Below are 16,315 nucleotides of genomic sequence, written 5' to 3'. Positions count from 1 at the left end.
GCATGTTACAATTCCCCCAAATCAAGTAAGAAACAGCGAAGTCTCAGCCAGGTTAAAAGACATTAGTAAAAGATGTGAATTTTTTTCCTCTCTCACCAAATAATCCAAAGAAAAAGACTGAATTAGCTCTAATGGGTTTCCCCAGAGTGATCAGTTTTTGGAAGGCCAATACCAAAACAATACGGAGATACCACAGAGCAATGCATTCTACTCTGAAGTGGGCTCTGGGAATGGCCTGTGGCCTTTGGGTTTGGATGTTTAGATTCCTAACAAAACACGTTTTAGCATCAGCCCTTGGAGACAATCTGTACTTGGCACCCAAAGCCCTTGGTATTGCCAAGATGCCCAGCTGGGCACAGTCCTTAGTGCCTCTGGGTCCTTGACCCAATGCAGCTGTTACGTTACCTTGGCTTCATCCAAAGAGCTGGCATTATTCTTGCTAAATAAAGATCTGTTATTGATAAACAGCAAAGTCTTATGTAAAAGTATTGGGAAACAATAGTATCTAAGACCTTAGGTTCTTGAGTTGTGGTTCACAACACTGTCAGACCCAACACCCCTTTTATAACATGTTTTTAAAAGCCTCCTTAACAATCTTTAAATAAAATTGACTGGCAAAGTTTAGAGGCGGAAGTCAATGTATTGGACATAATTTATAATTTTTATGTTACAGTACATTAAGTGCTCTGACCCAGCTAGTAGTAGAAACAATGGCATCGTCAGGTGTTTGCCCCTGTATGGATGTGACAGATGCAGATGAGGATGGTGCAGGACTGAGCAGTGTTTCCCTGTTGTCCATAGGGTCGCTGTGAGTTGGAATCGACTCAACGGCACCTAACAAAATAGAGGCCTCTTTTGGTGATTCAGATTCTGTGAGCAGCAGCAGCAGCAGCAGCAGGGACGTGATTTTCAACAATAGTGAATAACTCTTGGTAAAGCTGTGAATAATCCATTCTTTCCTCAGTTTACCCAGTGGTATGTTCCTAGAAAATTCCGCTCACATTAAAACTGTAAGAATGCTTTGTGTTTCTCTTTGCAATTGCATTAGGTTCTGGAAATGAGAAAATCACATAGGATGCAGAACAATTTTCAATTGTGTGGGATTGCCCATGCAGAGCATCAGGCATCATCCCTGCCCCCCACGCGCTAAAACCTCATAGGACTCCTTTTCCCTAGTCATAATGATGACAAAAAACACCTCCACACTCCCCACATCCCACAGGTGGGACTACCCCACCCTCCTGGATGACATGTATCTGAATCGAAATTCCAGCTCTGCTGTGAGATGGTGGGCAAGTTACTTAGCTCCTCTGGCTGCTTCCTAATCGGTAAAACAAGGGTGACATTAGTCCCTAACTCGAAGATACGATTTGAGCATTAAATGAGACTGCATGAAAAGCTCGTTGCAAGGTCTCTGCTGTTAATTTTTGTTAGCTGTTCATGAGTATTGTTAGCTGCCCAGCCCTGCATCATGTCCATGACCGTTTATGGATCAGGCCATTCTGATTCATAGGCTTTTCATTGGCTGATTTTTGGCAGTAGATTACTAGGCCTTTCTTCCTAGTTAGCCTTAGCCTGGAAGCTCCACTGAAACCTGTTCAGATCATAGCAACATAGTTCGTGTCAACTGGTAGCTTTTTTTTTTTTAAGGGAATCAGTATCCTATCAGAGAAACTTACCAGCCTGTGTCGAGGAGATTCACCCATTTGGCCCAAATAATGTATCCTTAAAGTTACTGAATATACCAAGCCCTGTAAGCATATAATCCTAAAGTCTCACTTCTCCTCTTCCCTCTGCCTGTCCCCAGAATCAGATTTCTTGTTAATCTCTCTTTTTACACACACATGCACGTACACACAGAGCTATTGAAAATATCTAAAATTCTCAAAGGATTTCCTTTCATTGTCCTGGCAGTTCTTATCACCAGAGCTTCAAATGCCTACCAGAAATGTGGTGTTTTTCTTGAGAATAATTAGTCACAGCTAGAAGGAAGGTCAGATGCCCAGGCAGTCTTTTAATTACGTTGAAAAGATAAACACAGTTCTCCAGTAGTATAGCCTCCTGCACAGCTGCAGCTGGCCTTCAGGAATTTTTATTCTTTTTGGATTTCAGATCCACAAAACCTAAGTAAGTGGCTAAAACAAAGTGAAGGTAACATTAGAGAAGAGTTGTTCTCGTGGACCGTGAAATGAACTGGTGGAAGCCTTTGAGTCATTAGCAGCAGTCTGTGTTCTGTTCCTTCATTACTGCCTGAGGAGACCAGCCTCAAGGTCAGCGTAGGATCAGTGGACACCCGAGTAGAGTGTCTCTGTGGCCAGTTGTCTGCCTCTGTATATGGAATACATATGTATAAATAATACATATTTAAAGAGACACAACAAGTTCTTGTAAGACTGTATGTATTTGCAGAGTTGTTCTCTGGTATATTTGTTGTTGTTTTCTTTTTCTATTTCTTTAATTGTAAAAATATAGCTAACAGAAACCTTAGAGTCGAATACATATACTAATGATTTACCTGTTGATTTATATGATTACCACTTCTGGTACTTGTTTGTTCTTTGAGTGTGGTTTGCTGTGTTCTTAACCCACAACTGAAGCACCATCATCGGGAAATTCTCAGGAAGCACAATAATCCTCCCATTAACCCCATTTTTACAGAGTCATAAAGTCACTCACCGTATGTTGTTGCAGAAACCCTGGTGGCGTTGCGGTTAAGAGCTTGGCCGCTAACCAAAAGGCCGGCAGTTCGAATCCACCAGGTGCTTCTTTGAAACACTTGGGGCAGTTCTGTTCTGTTCTGTAGGGTAGCTATGAGTCGGAATCAACTCGATGGCAACGGGTTTTTAACAGGTATACATTGTTTCAGGTGGGGGAAAAAAGATGAGTTATAGAGAAACTATACTTCATTTTTTTAGTGTATCTGTGAGTTGCAGAGTTGTGCCTTAATTCTTATAGACAAGTACTGGAGATCCTTTGCAGCAATGTTGTTACTGTTAGGTGCCATTAAGTCAGCTCCAACTCGTAATGATAGTATAGGACAGGGTAGAACTGCCCCTAGGTTTCCAAGAAGCAGCTGATGGATTCGAACTGCCAACCTTTTGGTTGGCAGCCATAGCTCTTAACCACTGTGCCACCAGGGCTCCTAACTTGCAGCCATAGTTGTTAGAGAATATTCAATATATAGGCTATTTAATGAATCCAGTTATAGTATTGGAAGTTTTTAAAACAGGTTTTTAAATATATCTTAATTTCCTCCTCACTGTAGTTATAAGTACAGCTGTAGAAGTGGCCATTTGCCCAAGGTCTCCTACATTGTAAACGTTGGAGTCTGGGGTGGATACGAGGGCAGGCAACGCCTCCACCCCCCTGCCTTCTCCACCATGCTGCCAGTCTCTGCACTGTAAAGGACCAAACCAATTTTCTCTTTTTTTTAATTGTTGTAAATATATAGATAACACACGTGCCAAGTCAGCATTTTTCACATGTACGGTTCAGTGACACCCGTCACATTAATCACGTTGTGCTGCCACCACCAGTATCCATTTGCTGAACTTCCCATCCCCATAAACAGAAACTCAGTGCTTCCTAAATGGTGACTCTCCCTTCCTCTCTCCCTCCGGCCCCGGGTAACTGCTAATAAACTTTAATCGCTATACTTTGCCTGTTCTAGGTATTCCATACAAGTGAGATCAGACAGTATTCCTCCTTTCGTGGATGACTTATTTCACTCAGCATTTCTTTTTCTCTTTCGGATTCCTCCAAATTTCTTAGCGCACCCAGAAACATTATTTTCTCCTCCTATTTAAATACTTGGCGAGCTGTGGCTTTCTTCCTTTCACCGTTCCTGCCGGTGTGTGGCATTCAAAATCGATTTGGGCTTCTCCTGCCACTTTTGAATGCCCACCCCATGTGATTCAGGAAGCTCTGTGGTTTTGTGGAAGTCGCTGATCCAGTTGCCATCCCATGGAGCACACCTTGCCTTCTTGTTAACACCTGTGCTCTCTTTTTCCTACTGTCTTAACCTTTTCATCACCGGGGGCCTTCCCTAAGGGGCTTCTCCCCCTCCGTTGCCTGCATTTGCCCCGATGCCTTCTTTACCCTAACAGCTTTGTTTCTCTCTCCATCACTTGTGTCTTCGAAGCCCAGTATAAATTCAAGGAAATAACTCTTTGAGAGTCAGAAGTCTTTTGGAAATTCCAGATAACGGTGAGCAGAGTTGGCCACGTTGTGCCGTCTATAACGCTTCATTCCTGCTTCCTTTGGATCAGACCCAGAATACACACAAAGGGAAAATTATTCATGTTGACAAGTAATGGAAGAAACTATTCACATTTCACACATATCAACTGTGTGTCATCTCTCCAACAGAAACCAGCCTCAAGAAACAAAGGCGAGAAACTCACAGATTGACCTCTTTTGCCCTCAGTCTAGAGACAAATTTGATTCACGAAACGGCAAATTATGTGGTGAAACTTCCCTGATAAATTCTTACTTGCATTTCCCCTGGAGATCTAACCAAGTCCTTTGCTAGTTAATTAACTGTAAAGTAAGATAAGAATGTACAGTGGTAAAAAGGAGGTCTCCTTAAGGTTTTCTGCTGGGCTGGGTGTAATATATTTTCATTTCTAATCAAAAGCCAAGAAACTGTCTCTAAACTAGCTGAGAGAAAAAGCCACACTTTCCAACCCTCTTCTTCGATGTCAGTGGGGCTCCTGGTGACCATTTTTATTAGAATGCTAAGGCTGCGGATTGACCCCTAAATGGCCATAAACCTTTGGAAGTGGTGCCCCGCCTACCCCTTTATGTCTGGGATTAACTCACTGGTTCTTTTCCAGCTGCTCCTTTTTTGTAACTTGTTGATTGCAAATGCTTTTCCTTGCTCTGTGTCCCGGAGCCACAACTTACCGTCTCGATTTGTCTCGTTTGCTTTCTGTGCATCTTGCCACCTGTGCCCAGTTGAGCCTGTTGACGCCCGCCCTGCTGCCGACCGAGGACTGACCACTCGACCAGGTATCTGAATCGCTCAACTTCTACCTGTCAGCATCCTGTGCTTGAGCTTGACCTTGACCAGGCGCCACCTCCTCCCTTCCTGATAAAAGTGAACCAAACCCATGGCCGCTGAGTCAGTTCCAACTCTTAGCGACCCTATAGGACAAAAAGTAGAATTGCCCCATAGGGCTTCCAAGGAGCGGCTGGTGGATTCGAACTGCCAACCTTTTGGTTCAGTGAGCCTCTTTAAATTATAAATCCTGGGAAATGGAAGTTGCAATGACCATGGAAAGCTAACGTTTTTTAATTCCCCTTTTGTGTTTTCTTACACTTTGTTTCCCAAGTTCCTAATTAAGTAACCCTTTTGTGTGTGTGTGTCTGACCTTTCACTTTGAAACAGTAAGAGACTCCTTCCAGCTTTTCTTTTTTTTTTGTAAAGTAGGGAATTGTAGAGAACTTGTCCTTAGAAAAGGGAAGCCCATACTGATTCAGACTCTGCACGGTGGCAACTCAGTCAATGCCAGCCTATCACTTCTTTCCTTTCTTGTTTGGTATCCAGATGGGTTCTTTTCTTTCTCAGCTGGGCTCAAACTTCAGTCGATAACCAAGGGAGACCTGATTTCCTAAAAATACCAGAATTGGGGTATCTCTAGACCCGGAAATGTTTACTTTTTTTCCCTTTTGGGTTGCCTGTGCTTATTCCCGATGCGTGGCTGTTACCACAGCAGATGCATATGCATAATTTTGCCCACAAACCCTTTATTTTTTCACATTGCTTACAAATCCCATTAACACCAAAATAGACACTTCTTTTTGTGGTTTCCCAGGCATTAAGAAGAAACACGTTTGTTCTGTATTTGGCTTTTAGTTTTAAGAATAACTGTATCACAGCACAACACAAGCGCCCACATGCCATTATCTGCACAGTGTTGGCCAGTGAGTAGCACCCAGTGTTGTCAGTGAATCAAGCAGGGGTGGGAAGTTAACAAATTGGTAAATCTGTGTATTCAGGGAAACTGCCGACAACAGCTTGTATCTTCCGAGATTTAGTCTCTTCTTATCCTCATAATGTCCCTGTGCAGTGGTCAAGGAACACAGAATTAACCTCACTTGAAGATATCAACACACAGAGGTCAACCTTGGCTCCTAGATACAGAGGCAGCAGGGGGGCCAGGATTAAGCTTTGCCTCTCTTGAGTCCAGTGCAGGTTCGAGCCACGTCTGCCTTCCAACCGGAGTCACCGATGACAACTCTGAGAGTCTGCCTGGCGGCGTCTTCATGCCTTGTGCTGTGATTAGCAGTGGCAACAGAGACAGTGGAGTGACACGTCTTGATAGCTGATCTAGTTGCTATGAATGTCTGTAGGGCTGTTAAAGGAAACATAAATTATCGTTAAGTTGGAGACAGATTGGGCCTCCTAAAAAAAAAGCATCCTCCTTATTGCCTCTGTCACATAGTGAATTTCAAGGAGCCAGCAGTTGGCATTCCGATCCTGCTCAGCCAGCTGGTGGGGCCCAAGGCTGAGGGTTAGTACTGTTCCAACTGCAGCCCAGACCGGCTCAGAGAATGGTCATTTGCCTTGCGATTTTCTTCATGGTGCTTCCTCCTTTATTTTTAAAGGAAGGGATACATATGTAAGCATAATATGTGATTTAAAAGCACTCATCTAACTGAATTTATTAAGTTCCTACAAGGTGGGCCTACAGGCTCCTATAGAAATCTCTGGGGAGGGTGATACCACCAAAGTAGATTTTTTCCTTTTTTACTCAATTCTAATATGAGAAGGGCATATGTTTCCTAGAGTTTTTAAACAGAATTGACCTGTTTTAAGGGACTAGCTAGACAATAGCTAGAGGTATTACATAGGCAGTGAATAGCAACCTAAAATCTTTGTTGCAGCAGTAGCATGAAAAACTCTTCTAGGTGCACATTATTTCATTTTGATATTTCGCAAAGATCAGTGTACTCAACGCTGTGGAGGATTGAAAGAAATTAAACGGTAAGGTCCTTGCTGTCAAGAGCTTGAGATACAGTAGAAGGAATACAGTTGGCATATTTGTAAAAGTGAGGTGGAATTGGGAAAGTAGGGAAATACACCCGTTGCCACTGAGTCGATTCCGACTCATAGCGACCCTATCGGACAGAATAGAATGGCCCCGTAGGGTTTCCAAGGAGCACCTGGTGGATTTGAACTGCTGACCTTTGGGTAGCAGCTATAACTCTTAAACACTATGCCACCAGGGTTTCCTAGGGAAATATGAAGCAACATAAAGTGCAAACCACCACGCTCTGTGGTGCGAGAAGAGGGAGGCATGACCAAGGGGTGTGTTATCCAGGACACTTGCTGAAGGTAAGCTTCGAGAGAGGTTTTGGAAGTTTTGAGGAACACAGTTTGGCGTTTTCTCCAGATACAGATGAGAGAATGATCTTGGCCAAGATTTCTTTCTTATACGAGGCTTGGGTTACCCCAACAAATGACGGGCCATATGAGGGAATGGATGCTCGGATATTAAATGAGGAAGAGTCTAGTTAAGATATGTTTATGAATACCTGTGTTTACTAGATATGTAGTAAGACATAGACCCGCTCTATTTTTGCACGTCTGTCAAGGTGTGTCTCTCAAGCACTTGGGCTAATTTCCCTGTGTTTTGTAGCATTCCTTTCGGTTCTTTGTCGTGACACATTATGAGATCACACATTTGAGTCTAAGATGCCTAATTATACCTGTAGACTTTCCAGACTTAGAAACCCCTCCCAGCACTGTCATACCCCAGCGTTCCAATGATGCCTTCATCTTTGAATAATTGTTTATCTGCCATTCCCTCCTTCTCCCAGCCCCTGGCTACAACTAATATACTTTCCGTCTCTGTGGATTTGCCTATTCTGGATATTTCTGGATTGTTATACAAATGAAATCATACAATACGATTTTTCTCTTACTGTGAAACAAGTAAGGAAAGGTGTATTTTTTTTTTTAAGGTCTCTCCCCCGCATCCCACCCCCCGCCCATTTCTGTGTAATCATGACTAAGGAAAATTATTTCCCTGAATAACCAGGGCATTATAACTTCTTCAGTGTAGGTTCAAGTAGGGAACATGGTAATTTCAGTGGTGATTTCTGGCCAAAGTAGGATGAGCCAGAGTGGCCATTACGGTTACACCTTTTGGCTTATTTCCAAAAAAAATACAGACTCTGAAAACACCTTTACACCATTTAACAAGAATAAAGAAGTAAAATACGTTAGCGCGCTCTTCACGTGGAGTGGAAAGCTACCCATTCCATTATAATTTATTACTACTCTTCTCCAGTCCTAATAAAGGAGACCCCAGGCTATGTATGAGCTGCGGTGAAAGACTTACCTCCCTTAGTTCCCAAATGTACAAGAAGCTGTCCTCACACCTCATGACTTAGGGGAAAACAGAACTAAAGTCACCAGGGCTTGCAATGAACGCAGCACAACTTAGAAGCCCTCTGGTAAGCCTGTAAACAAAGGTCACTACAATTTATTTAAAACTACCCATCACATTTCATTGCATGCATATCAGCTTATTGTTGATGATATTCCCTTACAAGCAAGCATATTAGTTTCTTTCCCCTTCTACTGAGCTTTGCTTTATATATCGAAACTCTTTTCACTAAATGACAATACCTGCTAAATAAAAATGAGCTAACAGAGCTATTTCTCCTGAGAGTCTCTCAAACTGTCAAGCTGGTGAACATTAATTATCCATCATTCTGACTTATTACATAAATTTGAATTCTTTTTTTTTTTTTAAGTATTTGACCATCAAAAATATTCTCAGGATACTTCCAGAAACACCACAGGCTTATTAAAAATCTGAGTAGAAAGCTCAATCTTTAGTCAGTTTTCACTGTAGCCATACGGTCCCACAATTCTAAAAGGGAGGACTGGTCAAGAGAGCTTTTAAATATCTCAGAAATGTAATTTTAATTCTTGTATTACTAGGTCCTATTGGCGAAGGTACTACAGAAATCACAGTGGTTATCCAAGGGTCTCAAATTTTAAGAGGGCTTGTAGAAAGATCAAAATATATACACAAAAAGAGCTTTAGCATCACGACTGTATAAAAATTAATGTCAGGAAACATAGAGGTCAGAATGGGTTGAAACTTGTAGGGAGAAAATGCTAATAACAATTTTAAAGCAAGAAAACAGGTAAGTTTAGAGATAGCCCTGCAGCTCCAGATGTGGGGGCGGAAGGTCAGTGAAGAGAGAAGAGTTAAGAGATGCGAGCAAGGGAAACTGTTCAACTCAGTGCTTGTCTTTACTGTCTTTATTGAAGAGGATGATCTTCTGAAAAGAAAATATTAGAGCCCTCGGTAGATCAAGATGAGAGAAGAAAGCACTAGCCCTTTGTATTAGTTAGCTACTGGTATGTAACCAGTAACCACAAAACTTAGCAGCCTAAAACAACAAGCATTAGTTTCCTATAGTTTCTATAGGTCAGGATTTCATGGCTTAGTTAGGTGGTTCTGCCTCAGAGTATCTCATAAGGTTGCATTAAAGACATCAACCAGAACTGGGTTCATCTGATGGCTTGACTGGGGCTGATTTCCAAGATGGCTCATTCACATGGCTGTTGGCAGGAGTCCTCAGTTCCTGGCTACCTCCTGTCAGGAGCCATCAAGTACCTCACGATGTGAATCTCTGTATAGGGCTGCTTGAGTGTCCTCACAATATGGCAACTGGCTTTACCCAGACCAAGTGAACCAAGAGAAAGTAAGAAGGAAGCTGCAGTGCCTTTTATGACCTACTCTCAAAAGTCACACATCATCACTTCCACCACGTTTTATTCATTAGCAATAAGTCACTGTATCCAGCCCACACTCAAGGGAAGGGAACTAAGTTCCACCTCTAGAAGGGAGGAATGTCAACAAATGTGTAGACGTTATTTTAAAACCACCACCCCTCTCTAGCTAAGTCCAAGTCCCTATGACCCAGACAAATCACAGGCTAAGCAAACTTGAGGGAGAAATCATAGAACCACTTCCCAAGATCTTTTTGGAACTCTGAGAAAGGAAGGTCTAGGAAATCGGGATAAGAAAACGTAGTTCTGACAGGTAGAAGGGGAAGAAAATAGCTTCACACCCTGCAAACCAGGTGTAGGCTGATGTTGCTTTAGGGTCAGTTTCTGGATAGGTTAGTAACTGGAAGCTTACTGAGCAATTGGACAGGCAGTCAGTGATATGTCAGCACCAACATGGCTTCACTAGGTCTTGTCAAGCTGTCCTCATTTCCTCTTTGGATACGCTCCGCTGTTGGACCAGCAGCTGTGAACATTGTGCTTTTCAATTTCAGCAAGGTGTGTGACAAGTTTCACAGTACCTTGAGATTTGATGGTCAGACTGATTAAACCAGGAGCAAGAAATCAGGTGCTCTGGAGGATGAAGGAACTGGGAGTGCGTAGATCAAGTAAGAGAAGAAGCAGCAGGCACGTGACACCTCTCCTTAGGTGTCTGAAACTTGTTCCAGGGCTTAGTCTGTGTAGAACCTGACTCCAAGGGTGGAAGTTGCAGGGAAACTGATTTTGGCTTGATAAAACAAAGGCTATTCTAGTAGATAAAACTCTCTGAAGATGGAGCCAAACTGATACATTCATCTCTGTTTAAGGAAGAGCTGAGAGTCTGCCCATTGGAGGGAATACCATCGAGGAGATGATTTTAAGACCACTTTTCCTTACAAAATTCTGATATTTTATATTTAAATGCTGTGACATGGAAATGGATGCTCTATTCATACTGTCATTTTTGTTTAAAAAATGACTTTGCTTTTAGTTTTTGAGCTTCAAATTATGACTTGAATAATGAAATTCATTAAAACTGTTGTACGGGATTCATATAGCAATTTATAGAGAATGAAGAGTTAGAAGTTATAAATTCTGCTAGTCCCAAAGAAGCATCTTCAAAAATTATAGACCCCAACTGTTTCTTCAGCAGGCAAACCAGCTACATTCTGTATTTATAACTAGAACACTTTCCCAAATAAATGATATGCTATTTACAGTGCTTTGCTGCATGAAATAATTCATTTCTAATTGGAACAAAGCTCCAAAAGTCACTGTTTTGTTCTATCAGGTAATTAATTCTCATTTTTAAAGCCTTGTATTATTGTTTCTGAAGGAAGGAGAACACATGGAAAAAGAAGTATAATTGAATAAACAATAAGCCCCTAAACCAAGCCAGCAAACTCTTGGGACGGATTGGTCTCCAGTCCAGATTTAACTTCTATTCCATTTTTCCCCTTTATAAAAATTACAGCGTATATTTAAAGGAAGTAGAAGAAGCCTTAAGCTCAGATACTTTAAATCTCTAACTTCTTTCTGTGTAAAATAGGTAGTGGTTAAGGTTTTAAACACAGGGCGTCACTTTTCTTGAAAAAACTGACCTATTTTCCTCTAGCCTCAGGCCTAGAAATAAGTTGACGTTTGTGTGGTAATGCTATTGTTTATAGGTATAATTAATTGATTGTTGTGCTTCTTTCACTTACGGTGTAATCCAGGTTCAGGCTTGACAAATATTAAGACAGAAGAGATCTCAGAAGTGAAGATGGACGCAGAGTTCCGACACGATTCAGGATATGAAGTTCATCATCAAAAACTGGTGAGTCAGCAGTTCACCTCTTCCTGCTACATTGTTCGTCTTGCCAAATCCCCTGTTAACTCTTCTTCATCCTATGCTGGAAATCAAGATAAAGGAAAGATAAATAAAAACGTTTGCCGATAGGGGTGTCATGAAAACATGAAGAAAAGACACTGCGTAGTTACTTATGACTTTCCACTTGCCATGGAGTAAACTCTGACTCATGGCACCACCATGTGTGTCAAAGTAGGACAGTCCCATAGAGTTTCCAAGGAGCACCTCGTGGATTCAAACTGCTGGCCTTGTGGTTAGCAGCCGTAACTCTTAACCACTATGCCACCAGGGTTTCCGTTGTTGAATACATACAGCAAAAATATACACCAATTCAAGCTTCTATATGTACATTTTCACGACATTAATTACATTCTTCGGGTTGTGCACCCGTTCTCACTCTCCTTTCCTAAGTTGCACCTCCCCCATTAATAGACACTCACTGGCCCTGAAGCTCTTACCTGATCTTTCACGTTGCTATTGTCAGTTTGATCCCATATAAAAAAAAAAAAAAAAAGGTATAGATCTTAAAAGAGCATAACGCTCTTTTAAGGTAGACATTCTTTATTAGTTAAGCTAAACTCTTGTTCAGTTTAAAGAAGACTTCAGGGGGTATTTTTGGGTTAAGGTTTAAAGAGTTAAGGTTATTTTGAAGCAATCCAGCCTCCTTGGCTCCAGAAAATCTAGATTCCGTGTGAGTTTGAAGTTCGGTTCTGCATTTTCCCTGTTTTGAGCAGGATTCTTTTGTAGAATCTTTGATCAAAATATTCAGTAATGGTAGTTGGGCACCATCCAGTTCTTCTGGTCTTGAGAAAGGAGGCAGTTGTTCATGGAGGCAGTTAGCCACACATTTCCATTTCCTCTTCCTATTCCTGACTCTCCGTCTTCTTCTGTTGCACCGGGCAAATAGAGACCAATTGTTGTGCCTTGGATGGCCACTTGCAAGCTTTTAAGACCATAAGGTTTTCAGTGGCTGGTTTTTCAGAAGTAGAATGCCAGGCTTTTCTTCTGAGGCATCTCTGGGCGGACCCAAACCTCCAACCTTTCAGTCAGCTAAGCTTATGCAGGGCTTAAATGGAATCAGTTCGTATGATAGCAGCCATTTTAACTAACTTTCACACTCTTTTCTAGGAATGTTTTGTTTTGAACAGCATCCACTTGCACAAGTCTTTGGCAGTCATACTCTTCTCATCACATCCACTTGTCCTTAGCTGTACCAGTTGCCTGCTTTCTGGAAAATATGGATCGCAAAGGCTGTTTATAGATTCCTATGAAATACTGCATTATCTGAATAATGCTAATAGTCTAGGCCTAACATCTGACAAAATCTCAAATAAACATGTCCAAACACTACTTGGCTTCACTGGACACCTTATAGCTGTCCACTTTACACATTTGTAGCCATAGCCCTCTGTTTCTTACCTCTCGTCCTTCCTTGCTGCTCCCGCCCCCATTCCCACTGGCTAAGCTCTCCCATGTGGAGAAGACCATGGGGACTGTGCCCAGGTGGGCAGGGCTGCACCATGCTCCAAGCAGTGCTAGTCATCTAGATGTTTGGCAAGGAAGACTGCGGCTTTCTTTTCAGATGACATCGCTTTTTTCCCCTAAATGTTAGAAATGGAGTAAATGAAAAAGCACCCACTTCCTCTTCAGGCAGTTCAGCAGCTTAGAAATTCAGATTTATCAAATCCTGGATTATGTTAGGATTCATTCCATCTTATCCTTAAATACAGTACACCAAAGAAAACCATTACCCCTTGCCGTCGAGTCGATTCCAACTCTTAGCGACCCTATAGGACAGAATAGCATTGCCCTGTGGGGTTTCCAAGGAACAGCTGAAGGATTTGAACTGCTGACCTTTTGGTTAGCAGCCGAGCTCTTAATCACTGTGCCACCAGGGCTGCAAGCACAGTAAGGGGGTTAAATTAATAAAGAAGGCAGCTTTATTGTACATCCACTGGTAAACAAACATCAGTCATCGATTCCCATAGTGATAATAACACCTGGGAAGTATTCTCTCAAGCACTTCATGTGCGTGTGTGTGTTTTGTTCTTCTGTAAGGTGAAAATATCTAATATTCATAATAAAGTGTGTAAGTCCTAATATTAAACTCCAAAAGAAATGCCTTTAAAGGATTATTTGTGTCTCTTTTCTCTCTGAATAACTAGCAAATCAGAACTGATTTGGGGCTCAGGTGTTCACTCCCATGATCTTTCTGTGAAAGGCACGTAGCCTTGCAAAGTGTTAATCCAGTAATCCAGGTGAATTCAGTGCCCGTGATTATGAAATCAAGGGTGCTCGGGATCCGACTGATGCAGAAGAGGTTAAACAAACAAAAAAGTGGGGGGAGCTGCTGAAGAGTCAGAGTTGTTGGGGCACAGACTTGAAGATTAATATGATGTTGCATTTTATGGGAGCCTGTGTCATAGAGGAAACCCTGGTGGCATAGTGGTTGAGTGTTACGGCTGCTAACCAAGAGGTCAGCAGTTCAAATCTGCCAGGTGCTCCTTGGAAACTCTATGAGGGAATTCTACTCTGTCCTATAGGGTTTCTATGAGTTGCAATCGACTCGATGGCAGTGGGTTTGGTTTGGGTTTTGTGTCATAGAAACCCATCTCTGCAATTACCCTGACTCCTGTAATACGACACTAACTAATGGCACCAGCAGCAATTAGGAGAATGAGCTTCCTCCACTGAGCTACTTGGTAAGATAATGTACTGTAATTAGTGCGATGAATATTATAAAATTACAGTATTTTCTTAAAGACAGCAAGATGTCCAGACTTGCATTTATTCCTGATGACTTCAAACTAGTATTGTTAGCTAACTAGTGGATTTGCTTTTTATGAATATGTTGAACTAGAGTATGGGTTTACTAAGAGGAATAATAATGAACAATTTCTTATTTTCTTGCAGATATACAGTGAGCAAAACCTTTGGAAACTTGCTTTATTTTATATTGCCTTTTCAGATTGTTAAGATGTTAGTTTTCACTATGAAAATCCATCATTTTTTCCCCCCTATCTTGAGGCCAGATTGAAAGGATTATTTAGGGAGTTATTTTCGTGAATTTATGTAACAAATGTGGTGTATGTTTAGGAATAGCTTTAAGATGATCTCCTTATATAAAAAGATAATAAAAAGCCAATGTGCTTTTGTAAGTCTGTGTCAATAAAGTGGAAAAATAATGATGGCTTTCATTTTATAAACAATATGAAGAAAGTCACACAATGAATTTATCATACTCAGTACATTTTACATTGTCCTCCGAATTCTTTTTATCTTTAATCCAAATAAGCAGCAAGAACAAAGCAATATTTTTTATTTTAGTTTCTAGGGACAGCATAGTGAAAATGGGTGAGTTATGTGCAACTATTGAAATTCTTATCTTATGGCCTACTACTTCTTCCCTTTGAAAGAACCCCTTCCAGCCTTGTGCTTCTCAAGGTTAATTAGTGTCCTGCTAAATCATAGTAGCTCAAAATAAGTAGCGAGGCTCCTTTTTCATCCATCTGAATGCCTTCGTTTCAACATGCTTATTCCTGTGTATTAAAAATGCCCCTCCCTCCAAGGAAATTAGGATATCTCCAGGTTTAAAGAGCTCCTGAAGCACAGTTGCTGAATTATTATGGCCTAAAACAATTTTTGTTTTAAAATAAGTAGCTGGACTCCTTTTTCATCTGTCTGAATGCCTATGTTTTAAGATGCTTGTTCCTATGTACTAAAATGTCCCTTCCTACTAATTTCCTTGGAGGGACACCACCTCCCACCATGTTTAGAGTCGTTCGTCAGGTCTCCCACTCTAAACACGCTGTGATGAGGAAAATGCTGGCCTCCTTTCAGAATTATGATCCCAACCTTTACAGCTTTTGTTAGATCCAAGAGCCATCCTCCCACCTCTCACGGAATGTTCCACCTGTCATACGGTTTCAGGTCTCTGCAAGCTTCTGCTGTGCCTTTCTAGTGGTATGTGAGAGAACAGAAGACTTCCTGAAACTGGGAAGCTACGTGGTTCCCTAGGCTGCAACTGTCATTCTTAATAAGTAGAATATGTGATTTTTCTTTTTTCAAGTAAGCACCAAATAATGAAGTGGCCAGCCAACCCAAATTTAGAATGTAAGGTTGAGTGAGGGCAGAGAATGTACTGAAACTTCTCACATACGTCATCTAAACGCCTCCTGCAATTACAATTCTTTGTCTTGATTTGTTTTCAAGGTATTCTTTGCGGAAGATGTGGGCTCAAACAAAGGTGCCATCATTGGACTCATGGTTGGTGGTGTTGTCATAGCAACAGTGATCGTCATCACCTTGGTGATGCTAAAGAAGAAACAGTACACATCCATCCATCACGGTGTGGTTGAGGTGGGTAAAGTCGGCTGCATGCTTGCAAGTGGCCGGTAAAGAAAGACTATGAGAGAAAACAGGCTCTGGATTAGGATCACACAGGTCTCTCTTCTTTGGAAAAAAATATTCCTTTATGATGCTCAAGTTGCAGCTATCCTTTTCTTTCTTTGGTTTTCATTCATTCCAGTTTATGCTGAGTGCTGTGATTAGGACATTCAGGTTTGAGCTGCTGCCTCAAATTATTATAATTTATACTGAAATCATCAAAATAATACTAATGTGATACCCGGCTTAAACAAAGTTGTGATTATTTTCAAATGACGATTTAAAAA

At 41.4% G+C, this 16,315-nt stretch overlaps 1 protein-coding gene across 4 annotated transcripts in view; it reads left to right on the top strand.

The window, feature by feature from the left end:
• APP (amyloid beta precursor protein) overlaps positions 1-16,315 on the top strand; it is a 295,049-nt gene that overhangs the window by 269,754 nt on the left and 8,980 nt on the right. For 2 of the 4 annotated variants that reach the window (XM_064273133.1, XM_064273131.1), the window contains 3 exons: positions 4,957-5,010; positions 11,509-11,609; positions 15,855-16,001. In XM_064273133.1, the coding sequence (XP_064129203.1) occupies positions 4,957-5,010; positions 11,509-11,609; positions 15,855-16,001 (302 nt within the window). The remainder of the gene's footprint in view (positions 1-4,956; positions 5,011-11,508; positions 11,610-15,854; positions 16,002-16,315) is intronic. The other 2 variants (XM_064273132.1, XM_064273130.1) reach the window with 1 other exon arrangement.

The sequence above is a fragment of the Loxodonta africana genome, chromosome 20, assembly GCF_030014295.1.
Source record: "Loxodonta africana isolate mLoxAfr1 chromosome 20, mLoxAfr1.hap2, whole genome shotgun sequence".
Lineage (NCBI taxonomy): Eukaryota > Metazoa > Chordata > Mammalia > Proboscidea > Elephantidae > Loxodonta > Loxodonta africana.
This window is presented reverse-complemented; position numbering and strand designations above follow the sequence as displayed.